The 15,512-nt window shown below is 49.0% G+C and overlaps 1 protein-coding gene across 5 annotated transcripts; it reads left to right on the forward strand.

Moving 5' to 3' along the window:
• Window positions 1–1,696: 1,696 nt before the first annotated feature.
• On the forward strand, window positions 1,697–14,515 carry ZYX (zyxin; the record flags this gene model as incomplete). 5 transcript variants are annotated; one of them, XM_083885314.1, is made up of 10 exons in its annotated part: window positions 1,697–1,862; window positions 5,431–5,691; window positions 9,324–9,526; window positions 10,585–10,677; window positions 10,979–11,485; window positions 11,825–11,966; window positions 12,052–12,221; window positions 12,376–12,554; window positions 12,817–12,937; window positions 13,318–14,515. In XM_083885314.1, the coding sequence occupies 10 exons, from the start codon at window positions 1,697–1,699 to the stop codon at window positions 13,426–13,428; spliced, it is 1,953 nt and encodes a 650-aa protein (XP_083741440.1). In that variant the 3' UTR covers window positions 13,429–14,515. The 5 variants fall into 5 exon arrangements, with proteins under 5 accessions (XP_083741440.1, XP_083741444.1, XP_083741441.1 ...); XM_083885318.1 differs by lacking the exon at window positions 1,697–1,862 and adding an exon at window positions 2,107–2,227; XM_083885315.1 differs by lacking the exon at window positions 1,697–1,862 and adding an exon at window positions 2,542–2,636.
• Window positions 14,516–15,512: the final 997 nt, after the last annotated feature.

Raw genomic sequence — 15,512 nt, forward strand, 5'->3', positions numbered from 1 at the left:
TAGCTAAATGCCTCTTCAGGACTAATATTTTGCTTCAGCTAATGAGTGTGACTACAACTGTGTACATCTCAAGGCTCTAATTTTCATTTGCAGCAGAAAAATGCCTACTCTTTCAAGCCAATAATTACATGAAGGAAGACTGTTAGCATAAGGAGATTGTTATTTTCTTTCTGGAGGAATCAGAACTAACAGGGAAGTTAGTTAATCTTCATTTCCAATTACAAAAGCACAAACTTTAGATTCACTGTGTGGCAAGCACAAAATCAGATTAGTTTCCCCCTGTGTATTCTGATTTGAGAATTCTAACTTTCACACATGCAACCTGCAAAACACTTGTTTTGCACTTGTTTCCTCATAGTGAGGAGTTCATACAAAATGTCTAAGAGGACTGCTTTTCTTTTTCTTATTCCCACTTTCCTTGATCTGCCTTCATGAGCTTTTAACATCAACACGCTGGTGAGAAAATCAAGCATGCAAGCATCTGGATTTATGGGGATGTGACCAGAAAGTATAATAGCATAGATTTATTTTTTTTTCATATTCGCTCAGCACTTTTTTAATCTCAGTCTGAGACATTCTTTGTTTTCTCTGAAGTCAGAGCTAGCCCAGGGAACAGTGGCAGAGTTCTCTGACGTCAGGCTCATTGTGTAGGGTGTGTTGTGATGTTCTAGAATTTGGTTCTCAGTTATGCAGTGAATCCTTTTCAGCTCTGCACTGACATCTTTACCCAAACAAGAGGGAAGATTTGTCTGCAGTAGAAAAGTGATAGTGTTAGACCCATCACAGAGATACATTCTTTATCCTATATAATTACTTTGTGCATTAATCACAGGAGGCAACAACTGATGGCATGCCTACAAAAGCAGCAGCAAACAGGATTATTTAGCACCCACAGAAGAGCTATATATCTCTAAGAAATTCAGAGCTATAGATCAGTGGTTGAATGGTTGCAGCTGTATAAGGAGCGAGATGCTCAGTGCTGGGCGTTGCTATGGGTGGCATTTTCAAATAGTATGTAACACTGAAAAACCTCAGAGAGACTTTTTCCAGCTGTATCACCTGGTTAAATAAAAGATACAACCTCTTTGTACAAACTATGCATAAAATTAAAGATTTGTTTACACCGTGTTTAAACCTTGGACCAATCTCTTTGCAGAGGTCTCTAATGTGAGCATTCTGCAGTAGTGCAGACTGGGAGTGTCACTGGTGAGGTTTGTGGCTACTCACTCACCTGAAAGTAAATTAGCAGAACAGAAAGGTACCTTGTTGATAGGTAAGTCTTTGGAGCAGACAAGCCCCAGGTCCCCTGAGCATTACCAAATACTGTAATTTTCCAGGCAACTTGCAATAGTAGGGGTATTAACCCCGATATTAAGGCCAGATTCCAAAGTCAAACACAATGATTGCACAGGAAACGTCTTTATTGGTGCTCCTCCTTCGTGAGTGGCTCTGCAGCAAGGAGAAGCAACAAAGGCTGGGGCTGAAAATTACGTTCTGTGGGGTTGGGTCAGGCTGCCCCTGTTCTACAGCGGGCTAAGCCCCAGGCGAGCACTGGGACAAAAATAAAACCCATGTGCAGCACTGGCAATCCAACAAAGCAATTCGTGTGCATAGTGTTAGATATAAACCAGCTCATAGTGTTTGCCTTGCAGCCAGTACAAGAACAAGTCGCTTTTCTGCACGGTGGAGTCATCCGATGTTTGCTTTAATTTCTGGCAGATCGGGGCAGCGTGAGTCAGATGCTCTCACAGCTGGCTCGGCCGGGGAGGAGGAGGCCAGCAGGGACCCTGACTCACCGCATTCCTTCCGAAAATCCAGCTCAGCGACTGGAAGTGCAATCGCGGGCTGGGGGCAGCTCCCAGGTTAGGGCAGGCGGGAGGAGCGGGGGGCAGGGGAAAACCCCGACGGGACGGGACGGGGCAGAGCGCTGGCCCCCTCCCCGCGGGCAGAGCCCGGGGCCGCTGCCCCGGCAAGCCCCGGCCCCCGTTACCTCATTGCCACATTCCCCAGCGAGTGAGCTCAGCTGTGCCGCGGCCCCGCGCCTTTTATGGTCAAACAACTTTGCCTGGGCGAGGCTTTTTTCGCGAGTCGGGAGGAAGCGCCGGGGCTCGGCGGCTTCTCCGCCTCTCGCTGCTGCTGCCACTGCTGCCGGCGGGCCGGGGCAGCCCAGCCCAGCCCAGCCCCGACAGCCCCAGCGCCGGGGGTGGCATTTCCCGCTCCCCCCGAGGTGAGTCTGTGCGCTCGGCTCGGTGAAAAAGCCTTTGTCCTTGGCCCCGGAGGTGGTGCGGGTTTCCTGCCGCTCCGCGCCTCGGACACAGCCCTTGGCTCTCCCTGCTGGCTCGGGGGACGGGGGTGCTTGGCCCTCTGCAGTAAAGGCAGGTTCGCCTGTATGTGTGTGTGTGTGTGTGTGTATTTATGTGTGTGTGCGGTGAGTTTTCTTCTCTCGCTGTGGAATGGAGGCGGCTCGGCGCTCCCGCACAGCCCCAGCAGCAGGGAGGGGGAGAGGGAGGGAGGGAGGGGGTGCTGCCGGCTCCGCTCGGGACAGGCTTTCTTTTGTGTGCTCATGGATGACCGAGACACCTCGCGAGCCTTTTTCCAGATGTGCTCGACAGAGAGAGAGGAATCTGGGGCCCTTTGTGCGTGAGATTTGCCTAATTTATGAGTTTCTCTGTCTCCCTGGGAGTGCCCTGAGAAAGTGCTTGCAAACTTTGTAGCGTTTTACATATGTTTGCATAGCTTTTTTTTGGAGTTTTCCCCAGGTTTTTCTTCCCTCCCTTGCATAAGGAGGAGGCAAGCCCAGCATCTATGAGGGAAGTTAGTAGCTCCGAATAACCCCCTCCCCCAGCCCGGCTGCTTTGAGGCTTTACCTTGCAGCTTGCATAGCTGATAGACTTTGCTCTCTTTGAAGCTTTGTGACTTTGGGCCAGGCTGGGAGAACTTTCTAGCTGAAAAGCAGCATAACTCCTGAATCTGTTCTTAATATTCTTGTTTGTTTGTGGGAATTTTTTGGTGGGTTTTTGGGTTTGGGGTGGATTTTTTGTTTTGTTTTGTTCTCTTCTGACTCCCCTCAATTGGAAGGAAGTTGGCCGATGGGGGAAGTACAGATATGATGTGTGGAGCTATAGGGGCTCCCAGTGTGGCTGCTACCAAACTGCTTTTACCAAGAGAAATGATAAAGGTCACTCTACTTCTTCAGGTTCCTTCTGCTTTTCCCAGCCTGAAAGGAGCAGAGCTGTTGAGAGTGGTGTCACAGCATCAAAGAAGTGAAAGCTGTCTGGGTGTGTAACAGGTGGCAGACCCACCATGAGACCTTCTGGGAATTGATCCTCTTGCTGAAGGAGGTGTCCCTTGGTTTTGTCCTCCTCCTTCCTGCTCTAAGGAAGAAACTGTGTTTGAGCCAACTTAGGTATCCCGACTGTGTCCTTTCAGGGCATCTTTCTTCATAGCTCCACTTGAGTCATCCTACATGCTGTTACAGCAGGTAGAAAAATCTCTCCCCTCGGGGCAAATGTGAGGATGAGAAAGATTTGAGATTAGCTCTCCTGGCGTGACACTCCCTCTCCCACAGCTCTCCCAAACTGCGCCACAGGACCTGTGCGAGCTGTGTGTTCCTGCTGGGCTCAGATGGCATTGGCAGCGCCCCAGGGCTGGAGGGGGTGACTCTTTGCAAGGCCAAGCTTTCTCAGCCGGTTTGGTCTGTGTGTGGGTGGACCGATAACCCAACATGAGGATGAGCTGGGGCAGCTGCTGGGCGGAGACAGCCCTGAGCAGAAAGTGCCCAAGTGCGACACAGCATCCCGGGAAATGGGCTGCTTTGGGCCAAGGGAGATGCAGCTGCTGCTTGCAAAGCCAGTGGATTATTTTTTTTTTTTGCCAAGCAGCCAATGTCCCCAGACTGTGTGTTGACTAAGTCCGTGATTAGAAGTGACATTGTCACTCTAGTGTTCTGCTCACAATGCTGTCAAATCTGATAGAACTACTGCCAAAGTGGTTCATTACACCCCAGTGAAATAGTGGAGCATGAGGCAAAAGTCTCTAAAGAAAGGCTGGGTGTCTTTTTAACAGCTTCTGCAGCTTGGTGGTGCAGAATGGAGGGAGTTGGTCAGTCCCTTCTGACTGGCAAGTCTGTTGACCCCTAAAAGTTTGGAGGAGTGAGGACAGGCCTTGCTAATTACTCTTCTGCCTTGGCCCTTTCCCATTCTTAACCCAGAGGGAATGCTCAGCACAGCTTTTTGGCTCGTGCTTATTGCAGCCTCATTCTCCTTTTGGAGCTCCCAGAAGACTTGTCCAAGTGTACACACCTTATCAGCGCTGCACAAAGGGAAGGAAAAGTTCAGCAGCGCGGACTTTGTGGACTTTGTTTGTCTGCGTTGCCGCTCGCCTGTGACCTGGGGGAGCTGTGACAGGTTGTTGCTACATGGTGTCACCCTGCGCTGAGTCGTGGGAGCGCTTGGAATGGGCCGTGCGGGTTTTTCCAGCAGCCAGGGGTTAAGCGGGGTGGGCGGATGTTTGTGGCACCAGGGCTGTCTGTGGCCGCAGCTGTTTTTGTCCGTGCGAGGGGCCGGCAGAGCGGAGGGGCACCGACTCGGACATGCCACCGTGAAAAGCTGGCACGGAGCCCCTGTGCTGACGGCAGCCCTATTGTGCTGGGGTGTTAGCGGGGCTGTGGGCACGCCAGGCTTTACAACAAAGCGTCTGGCTCCATGGAGGCTTCTAGCGCGGGTGAGCTCTGCTGGCCTGGATGGCAGGAGCGCAGGGAGGAGTGCAGGGGATGCGCCTCTCCTCGGGAAAGCCGGCGTTCCCCGGGTAGCCGGGCATCCCGCTGGATGTGCGGGGTCAGCCCGGGGGGCGGCGGCATCCGGGGAGCGCTTCCTGGCGGGGGCGGAGCGGAGCGGGCGGGACACACGGGCTGGCATCGCCCGGCTCCGGGAGACCCTGTGCCGCCCTGCCGAGCCGCTCCGGCGGCATGGAGGGGCCTGCAGGTAAAGGGTGCGGGTGCCGGGGAGAGGGGGCGTTGCTGGCTGGCGCTGCCACAGGCTGAGCTCGAGAGGAGCCGGCTGGAGATACCGGGTAAAGGGCAGGAGGAAATGCTGGCTCCACTTCTGGGGGCATCCTTGGGGCTGCAGGGGATCGCCTTCCTTCTGGTCGCCACGGAAGCTCCAGCGTGGTGGTTTTCTCTGTTGTGAACCCGTTTGTGGTTAATGCCATCCCGAGTTGAAATGGTGAAATGCGATGGCTCATTCGAGCTGTCTGCAGTTTCTGTTCTTCATTTTTCCTGTGCTGGTCTTGTAAGTGCACAGCTCAGGCACCTCAGCCTCTGGCCTGAGTTAAATTCCTGTATCCCTTTGTTTCACATGTCGTTCTCCATTAATTTCCACTCTGGCCCAAGGGTGACTTCATATGTGTTTCCTCCCTCTGCCCTCCCGCCAGGTGCTGAGAAGATGGCCTCCCCAGGTGCCCCAGGGACCCGCATGACGTCCACAGTCAGCATCAACATCTCTACCCCTTCCTTCTACAACCCACAGAAGAAGTTTGCGCCTGTGGTTGCCCCGAAACCCAAGGTGAACCCCTTCAAGGCTGGGGGTGCATCAGAGCCATCGCTGCCCCCACCTCCTGGTCCTGGTGCCCAGCGGGCCCAGATAGGGAAGGTGGGGGAGATTCCAGTACCACCCGTGTCCCTGCTGGCAGAAGGTAGGTGAAGCCTGGCAAGGCAGATGTGAATATGCATTTCTGAATTCTCAGGGCGGGAGGTTTGTAGCTGGGCTGAATATAAGAATAAGGGCATAACTGATGGATATTCTTGCTGTAGAGGCTAGCAGGTTCCGTAACGAGATGAATGGATTGAAAAGAGATCTCAAAGTACATAGTCTGTCCATCAGGAAAGATGAGGGAGGCTGTCCTGCACCGCACTGATGCTGGAGGAATGCAGTGGATTTTTCTGAGTATTCCCTGGGTGCACAGTTGTGTAATTGCAGTCGGTTTCTGGCCAGCATGTCTGAGAGCAAGTATGTTGCAGAGAAGTTGACCCTGATAGTGATGAATCACGCTGTTCTCCTTCTTGTTGATTAGTTCCAGCTCAAGCTGGTTATCTCTGACTGTCCTTGTGGACTCTGCAATTGCCATCTTTTGATGCTGGAAAAAAGAAGGGAGAAATAATTGCATGAAAAAATAGTGGCAGCGATGATAAACAGGAAGTGAGACTTAGAGTTTAGTTTGTATGGTTTCTACAGTTCTGTACTTTTTCCTAGTGGTTTGGGTTGGGTTTTCCTGTGCAGAGTGACTTCTTGTTTCACTGTGGTTTTCTTATTTCTTTTTTTCTTTTTTTTTTTTTTGTGTGTGTGTGGCCTTTTTTTGTTTCCTGCCATGGTAGAGAGGTCTTTTTTTGTTCCATATTTTGTTGCTTGGTTGGTTTTGTGTCCTTCAAGATGCAGGTTACTGGTTGTGTGACTGTAGTTTGAACTCATGATCAGCATGGGGACACCAGAAATTTCTGTAGGGACCCTTTGCTAATCCTTGGTACTGCCTATTTCCCCAAGGCTCTGTTGAGTAAAGGGTGTGCCTCAGTTGGGACACACATGTTCAAGGAATGCCAGCTGCTGGTTTAAATTTCTTTTCTTTCACTGTTTAGCAGAGACTCGAACACTGATATTTTCTAGGTTAGCATGCTTAAGTTAGTGGGCAGCTGACCTTCCTGATCGGAAGACTGGTCCTGTGCTTAGAGAAGAAAAGTGATTAAACTGTTTTTCCCATGTCTTAAGGACATGCTGGTACTTCTGCCTCCTAAAATTGTACCAGCTAACTCTGATGACTTATTTCTTGTATGTTGTTGACTGGAATCTTGTGTCTGTGGAAACCAAGGTCCCCGTCTTAGGACTTGTCGTTTTCTGCTGGAGTTGTCTGGATGAGGGATGTGTCTGGCAGAAGGTCTCAAACTGACACAAATATTAGCTGAAGTAGACAAATGGATGTTAAAAATTATTTTTCAATATAGAGCATGAGTGGAGCGTTAGGTGTTGCTTGCTCTGCTTCTCCATCATTAAAGTGATCATTATGGAGTAACTAAACAGAAAAACTAGCAAAAGAACCATTTGTCATAAGCTGCTGTGTCATCATTGGGTAAGGGCTGCCAGCAAGACATCTGAAGTACAGATGAGCCACCAACACTTAGTCATGAGAGAAATGTGTCTGATTTGATTCTTCTCTGGTGCATATTTTCAGTGCTTCTGTGCCTTTCTTATACACTCCCCAAACAAAATGTAGTATGATACAGAGCTGTGGTAGTTGGGCTCTTTGTCTTCAATGACAGGATGGCTAACTTAGTATTGCTGTGAGGAATGTTACATTTAGTATTGATTATTTTGTAAATATGGTATAACAACTTTGTGAGGAACTTCATCCTGTGAATAATTCATTGAATAGGCTTTTAGTGCATCTGAAACAGTGTGACGACAAATCAGGGTTTTGTTTCTTATGGTTTCAATAACGAAAAGACAAGCACATACAAGCTTGATCCCAAACTGTAATTTCAAAGAAAAAAAAATACATAGTATTACTCCCTCCCCCCAGCAGAATTTCTGCAGCAGGAGAAAGCTTGGAAGAGGTGTTGCATACCAGGGCAGTTTATGCATTCCAGAGGCTAATAAGATTTTTGGCTTTCATTTTCTAAAAGGGCAGTACTGTCTCCCTCAGGTTACAGATAAGAAGTCCTTATAAAGCCTGTTGACAACAGCAGGATATAAAGATGACGTAATTTGATTAATGCTGTTAAAAGATGCACTTGGAGTAGCTGGAGCGAAAAGTTTGGTCTTTCACCCTACTGCTCACTGGGGCTAGCTGGGAAGAGAGATGAGTGTCTGGATGAAGGCATGTGAAAGTTATACCTTCTCATCTTCCATGTTCTTTGCTGTGTGGTTGATAAGAGTATGCTTTCTCCTCTGTGTGGTGAAGGGAAGAGGATTCACATTTATTTGTCTGTGTTCTAGTAGAAAATGGTTGGTTTTGCCTGTTCCGCATCTTTGGCGTATGTGAACAGGTGGAAGCAATGGTGTTTTCTAGAAAACTGAGGTGCTCTGGTGCCTTTCAGCCTGCTTTAAAAGGGTTTTGGAAAATGTCTCATGTTCTAATGTGCATTGGGCGTGAAGACACTAGCCTCAAAAATCAAAGCTGGTTTTACTCCCAAGAAAAACCAAAGGCTTTCAAGGATTATTTATACACATCGGGGTAATTGATCCAACTTGCTTTCCCCCCACCTGCCTTGTTTCTTGTAGTGCTTGCTATCCTGCTGTGAGATGCCAGCTTATTTTTGTGTAAAAACACCAGCTCTCCAGGGTCCTGGGTTGTCCACTGGCATTCCATGGATGCTACCCTGTGTTCAGTAATCTGAGCCAGTTACTGGCAAGGGAAGGGTATGCTGGGGACCAAGGAATGAAACAAGGAGTGGGAAAGAGCATAGCCAGACGTGTTTCCCAAATACACAACAACTCTTCCCAGTGACTAATAGCAGCACCTACTGAGGAAAGGTTAAATAATTATGAAAAGCTTTGGACAAGGTGAAGATCAGCCTGTGGAGTTCAGTTGTCCTTGATGGGTGCTGAGGTCCCCTGAGTCCAGGGAAACCAATGTGCTCTCACTGCCCAGAAGGCAAATGGAATCCTGAGCTGCATCAAAAGGGGTGTGACCAGCAGGTGGGAGAGGGATTCTGCCTCTCTGCTCCACTCTTGTGAGACCCCACCTGGAATGCTGCATCTGGCTCTGGGGTCCTCTGCACAAGAAAGATGTGGACTTGTTGGAGTGAAGCCAAAAGAGACCACAAAGATGATCTGAAGGTGGGAGCACCTCTTTTAGGAAGACAGGCTGGGAGAGCTGAGGTTTGTCAACCCAGAGAAGAGAAAGCTCTGGGGAGAACTCATTGTGATCCTCTACTACCTTAAGAAGGTTTTATAAAAGAGAGATGGAGACTTTGTGTACAGGTAGCAAAAAGACAGGGGTTTTAAACTGAAAGAGGAGTGGTTTAGATTAGATGTCAGGAAGAAATTCTTTACTCAGAGGGTGGTGAGGCACTGGAACAGGTTGCCCAGAGAGGTTGATGCTCTGTTTCTGGAAGTGTTCAAGGTCATGCTGGATGGGGCCCTGAGCATCCTGATCTAGTGAGTGGCATCCTTGCCCACGGCAGTGAGGTTCAAACTAGATGTTCTTTAAGGTCTCTTCCATCCCAAACCACTCTGTGATTCTGTAATTCTGCTTGCTGCAATACCTTCAAGAGCCCTTCTGGCTAGGAGTAACAAATGATCTGAAGTTGCTTTTATTTTCATTCTCCCCCATAGACCTGCCACTGCCACCTCCTCCTCCACCTGGGGATGATGCAAGTTTCTCCTCAAACTGTGCATTTCCACCACCCCCACCACCCTTTGAAGAGCCTTTTCCACCAGCCCCTGAAGAAGCTTTTCCTTCTCCTCCTTCTCCACCTCCTCCTCCTCCTCCACCAATGTTCGATGAAGGACCTGTGAGCAAGGTTCCTGCCCCACAGGTGAGTGCAGTCCAAGGAAATGTGGGGTTTGTGTGATAGATGCTCTGTGAGTTGGGACAGCTTCTCGCTGCTGTCTGAACTCAGCAGCAGGAAGCCCTGAGATCTGAGAAAGCAAGAAATGCTACCAGCCTGATCTAGTGAGTGGCATCCTTGGACCAGCCTGTGGACCAGCACAAGTTAGGGTCAGCTGGCTGGGTTGCAGCTCTTCCAGTGGGGAAGGACCTGGTTCCTGGTGGACAGTGAATTGAATGTGAGCCAGCAATGTGCCCTTGTGGCAGTAAAGGCCAACCACACACCAGGCTGCACTTGGAGGACTGTATCCAGTCCTAGGAGGGAAGTACAGAGATGAATGCTCCTCCCTTCTGTGCTAGTGAGGCTGTATCTTGGAGGACTTTATCCAGTCAGGCTCTCCAGTATAATAACCCCTCTGGAATATTGAGTGAGATGCAATCCAGTGAAAGGTCACAGCCGCCTTTGGGGGTTGGAGCAGATCTTCCAAGGCAGGCTTCCAAGGCAGGGATCTGACTGGATTCTGCATGACCTAAAGGAGGGCTGGAGAGAAGACAGATTCTTCTTACTCAGGCACAACAAGAGGCAATGGACAGAAGTTGTGGCAAGGGAAATTCCTCTTGGACAGAAGAAAACCTTGTTCCACTCCAAGGGTGGCTCATTGCTGGCATGTGCACCTAGAAAGACTGGGGAACCTGCATCATTGGGAATGTTGTGAAATCATCTGGACAGGGCCCTGAGCAACCTGGTGTTGCTTGGGAATTAGCCCTGCTGCAAGCAGAGTGTTGGACTACAGACATCCACATGTCTTTTCCTACCTAAATCTGTCTGAGATCTTACTTGGGCTGTGCATTTTTCCACTGTTTGTAGACCTTTGAGACTGTGTCCTGTTCATCCTCACCAGCTTTTTGTCCATTCAAAGCAAAGGGCAGATTTGTACCACAGTCCAAAGGATCAAAATATGCTACTGTAAGGGAATGATACACCCATGTCTCTGGCTGCTCCTGTTACATGCTCTGCTCCCTTTTTCCTTATGGATGGCGATGTAGGTACGTGGCAAGATGAGCAGCATTGATCTTGAGATTGACTCACTGTCTGTAATGTTGGATGACATGGAGAAGAATGATCCCTTCAAATCTCGGGTGAGCTGGCCAGAATGTTGCAGGTAGAAGAAGAGATGACTGGTTTGCTGAACAGAGGTAGTGAGGATTGTGCTGGTGAAGATTTAAATGTCTGGATAAGCCATAGCACTGAAGTGTTGGTGAAGGACCAGAAAGCATGGATCTTGCAGCTTGTCAGTTCTGCTGAATATGTCACAGTGTGGAAACTCCTCGTGTTCCGAGTCTGGGACAGCTGCTGGCTGACTCACTGCTATAGATGGTATGTTTTTTCTTCCACCTTGCTGATACCTGTCTGTTTTCTCTCTACTGCTTCTCTTTACAGATAACTCCGGGATCCACAGGTTCTCTGGAGAAGCCATTGGCCCCAAAAGCCCCTGTGGATATACCATCTGCACCCAAAGATACTCCTCATTCTTTTCCTTCCAAGTTCACACCAAAGCCAAGTGGAAGCTCATCTTTCAAGCCTTCTGGAGTGGATTTGAACCCCACTCCAACCCCATGGGGAGCCCCACAGCAACGCAAGGAGCCCCAAGCACCAGTCCCTCCACCCCCCTCTCTCTCCTCTGCTCAGCCTTCCCCTAAATTCACCCCATCTCCTGTTGCTGGCTCTCCTAAGTCTGTGTCCAAATCAGGTGACAATGTTCCAGTGGCTCCCTCAAATTCTACAAGATACCCTACCTCCCTTCAAACTCAGTTCACAGCCCCTTCACCTTCAGGCCCTTCCTCTCGACCACAACCCCCCAATTTCACCTATGCCCAGCAGAGGGAAAGACCCCAAGTGCAGGAGAAGCCACGCCCAACAGAACAACCTGCTGCTGCAAAAGACATGGTAAGGGAAGGAGAAAGAACCATGGGATTTGTGTCTTTGGACAGGCACGTCAGGAGTGAAGTTGGGAGGATGAGGGCAGATCTGCCCCACGCTATGGGAGGCTGTTACCCATCTGAAAAAGAGTGATCTACTATATATCTATATATAAGAGAGTATCTAACTATAGAGATAGTGGTGGAGGACCTCATGTAGAGGTGGAAAAAATCAAGCACAGTGGGTGGAAGATTGTTCCTAGAGATGAACAGAGAGAACCTGTAAAGGCAAGAGAAATAGGTTTATTAGGGGCAGGGTGAGAGAGGGAGTCTGTGCTTTGGGATTGAATGTTCCCTCTTCTTGCAGCATAGACCCACAGGTTCCAGTGCAGATCCCCCTAGGGGGAATTCCTGTCTGACAATGAAGGAGGTAGAAGAGCTGGAGAAGTTGACCCAGAAATTAATGAAGGATATGGAGCATCCACCCCCAGCAGAGGCTGCAACTTCTGGTGCGTTCTCACAATGGACAGCAGTAAGATTAAGACTCTAGTGGGTTTTTCATCTCTCCTGATCCCTTTCTTTTTCCACTGACAGAACTCTGTGGCTTCTGCCGGAAGCCCCTGTCACGAACCCAGCCAGCTGTGAAGGCCCTGGACCGCCTCTTCCATGTGGAATGCTTCACCTGCTTCAAATGTGAGAAGCAGCTGCAGGGGCAGCAGTTCTACAATGTGGATGAGAAGCCCTTCTGTGAGGACTGCTATGCTGTGAGTCACAGGGGTGAAAGCTGCTGGAGAGAACTGAGCTCCCTGTGTTTCTCTCTCGCTTTCCCTTCCTCCTTCCATCTTTGCTTTATGTGGTGTAGCCTCACAGGGGTGGCAGATGATATTCACGTGTCTTACTTGTTTTCTTTGGGCTCAGAGCACCTTGGAAAAGTGCAGTGTCTGCAAGCAGACCATCACAGACCGGATGCTGAAGGCCACTGGTAACTCCTACCATCCCCAGTGCTTCACCTGTGTGATGTGCCATACCCCCCTGGAGGGGACCTCCTTCATTGTGGACCAGTCCAACCAGCCTCACTGTGTGGATGACTACCACAGGTATGGGGAGAGCACATGCATGTAATGTGTGAGAGAAGGCAGATTCCCTCACACCTGCTTCCTTTTGCTGCAGTATGGGATTGGGTTGCCCATATCATCTGTCGGACATGAAGTTAAAAATGAGTCAGCAAAGTATTAAGATGTCTTTCCACCTTAACATTTATTATTCCTCTGCTGCTAATGCCGTTTAACAGCTCTAAGAAGCCTGCCTTGTATGTCACCACGGTGTTCATGGTCTCTCCTCCACGGTTCTGTGTTGTAGGAAGTATGCTCCACGCTGCTCAGTCTGTAGTGAACCTATCATGCCAGAGCCTGGAAAGGATGAGACCGTGCGTGTCGTTGCACTGGAGAAAAATTTCCACATGAAATGTTACAAGTGTGAGGTAAGCCTGGTGGCCCCACTCCTTCCATGTCTCCCATGCCCATCACCAGTAACTGAGCACATTTATTGTCTACGCTGACCAAACACTGAAGTTGTTTTGAATGAATCTGGAGTGGTTTTGAACCATGTTCAGAAAAGGATTAGACATTCACAGTCATGAATACAGGAACGCCCCAATACATCAGCTGTGTATCGGAGGGGAACTTGCTGGGATTGTTCTCTCCTCAAGACAGCATCTCCCATTAGCACCCCCGGGAGCAGAGCAGTGGGCTGTGAGCGATCATCCTGACCCCCTGGGGCATTTCTTACGTCCTTGAATGCCTTCACCCTGTTCTTGGCCATCGCTGAGCTCCTTCCTTCTTCTCTTCTTTTCCTGTTTAGGACTGTGGGAAGCCCCTGTCTATTGAAGCAGACGAGAATGGATGCTTTCCTCTGGATGGGCACGTGCTGTGTATCAAGTGTCACACCGTCCGTGCAAAAACAGCGCGCTGAGGAGCTCGGAGCGGGTGTTCCATCGAGAGCCCCGCACTCAATACTCCTCCCCTCCCTGCCATTGTCCTACCCACCCCTCTGCCTGACAAGGCACACTGCTACCAATGGAGACTATGCCAGCGCAGTTTTTTACTCGTGTAGGATTCACTGCTCCTAGACTTCACTCTGCACACCCACCAAGAAAAAGGCCTCTTCTCCTGTCACTGCTTCCTGGCCACTGCATATTCCAGGCTGGGGGCTGTGATCAAGGTGAGTGCACAGTTGCTGTTCCCTCAAGACTCTGGAGGAGAAGGATCAGACCTCCACCACCGCCTGGTGGAAGAAGCAAGAAAGACCTGGTGGCAGGTGCTGGGAAGGGCTGAGAGCATTCTGCAGTTCCATGGAGCCAAGAACGATGATTTAATTTGAGAAGGTGGAAGCCTGCATCTCGGCACCACTTTCTGTCTTTTATTTTATATCTTGTAACACCTCCTTATCAGGATGTCTCCCTCTGCCTGCTCCCTCACCTGGGTTAGAGTGTGGAGGCAAAAAGTAGTGGGAATCTGTTACTGTTGCTGGAAAAAGCTAACCTGCTATAGTTTTTCTGTCTCTAATGGATTTTACTGATTAACTGTCTTGTCATTTTTTTTCTTAGCCAGATTAAACTGGCAGTGTTTGAAATACTACTCTGTTGCTGAGTTTGGAAACTTTTTTTTTTTTTTATAATTTTCCCCTTCCCAAAATGAATCATTTCCCAGTGTGGTTTCTGGACAGCCAGGCTGGGAACCAGAGTAGCAAAGCAGTCCAAAGAATGCATGTTTACAAATACAGACCGTCAAAAGGACGGGCAGCACATGGTGAGGAGGCGTCTCAGTGCGTGGATTAGGATTCAGCAGACTGAGGAATGTCTCCTGTTCCAGTAGGGTTTCTCTCACTGCTGTTGGTGAAAGCTGCGGTGTAATTGCAATGTACTGTCTGGCTCTAAGTGTTACTGCACCGAGCCCCGTTTCCTGGACTAGAAACTGTCTCAAACTGAACAACTCTTTTGAATAGCAACACTGTCCAACCACTGTTTGCATTCAATAAAATGTGTGGTTTTTTCCATTAACCTGTGTCTGCTGGTATTTGTTCAGCCACCCATGAGAGTTGCTGTCTTTGGCAGCAGAACTGCCATTGTATAGCTTTTTTAGACATTGCCAAATGTATATAAGACTATTCCACCCACCCTCCAGAGATCAGGAGTCTGAATGGGGCCTTTCTCTCTCCACCTTTGGGTCTCCTTTCCAGACTCCTATTTTTCTGTTCCTGAAGAGTAGCTCTCATTTAAAGCAGTGGAAGACTGCAGTTCAGTACAGCAATATTGTAGTCTGCTTCATGTATGACAAGGAGGTGGATATTCCAGTGAGATGGATTGTAATAAAAGTGCACATTTTGTTTGCTTTGCCTCTAACTATTGCTTTTCAGAATGTTTGTCCTTGATGTTTATGGTTCTAAGCATGCTATAGTGATGGTCACTGCAGGTGAATCTCCTCTTTGTTGTAAGCACCAATGTTTCTACACTTCAGAGACATGAAACCTACTTTTGATCTCTTCCCAGTCTGGGGAGAATCTTTAATGACTCCTTGCAAATTGATCCAGTAAATGTCTTGAGGTTTTCTACAGAATGAATAGAGAATGAATTATATATTTATTTTTCTTACTGTAGTTGTTGCTAGTTTGTAGGCGTTGTTGTGAGAGGTTGTTTCTCTAGACCATGTTATTAAAAGCTTGTGCCCACAAACACCCAGAGAGCACAGAGAACAATGCTAGGATAGAGAGGCACTAATTCTGGGTCCTCCCAGAGCTGTCAGAGGACCATATCCTGGGTAGAAGACCTATCCAGTGGAGTCAATGGGAATGGATTACCTTGTGGGTTAAAGGGTGGTTTCTCCTCTGAGAGGCATGGGATGTGTAGGGGGGAGATCAAAGGCAGGAAACAGGAGTGATCGAGGATGGGAAGCACCATGGGAGAAACTCAGGAAAAAAGCACAGAAGGAGGTGGCTGCACGTACACAGTACTCTTGTCTGGCCATGCCCTGTGTGTCATCAGTGCAGTCTGTCCTGTC

Source organism: Zosterops lateralis, assembly GCF_965231275.1.
Source record: "Zosterops lateralis genome assembly, chromosome: 2".
NCBI classification, from domain to species: Eukaryota; Metazoa; Chordata; class Aves; order Passeriformes; family Zosteropidae; genus Zosterops; species Zosterops lateralis.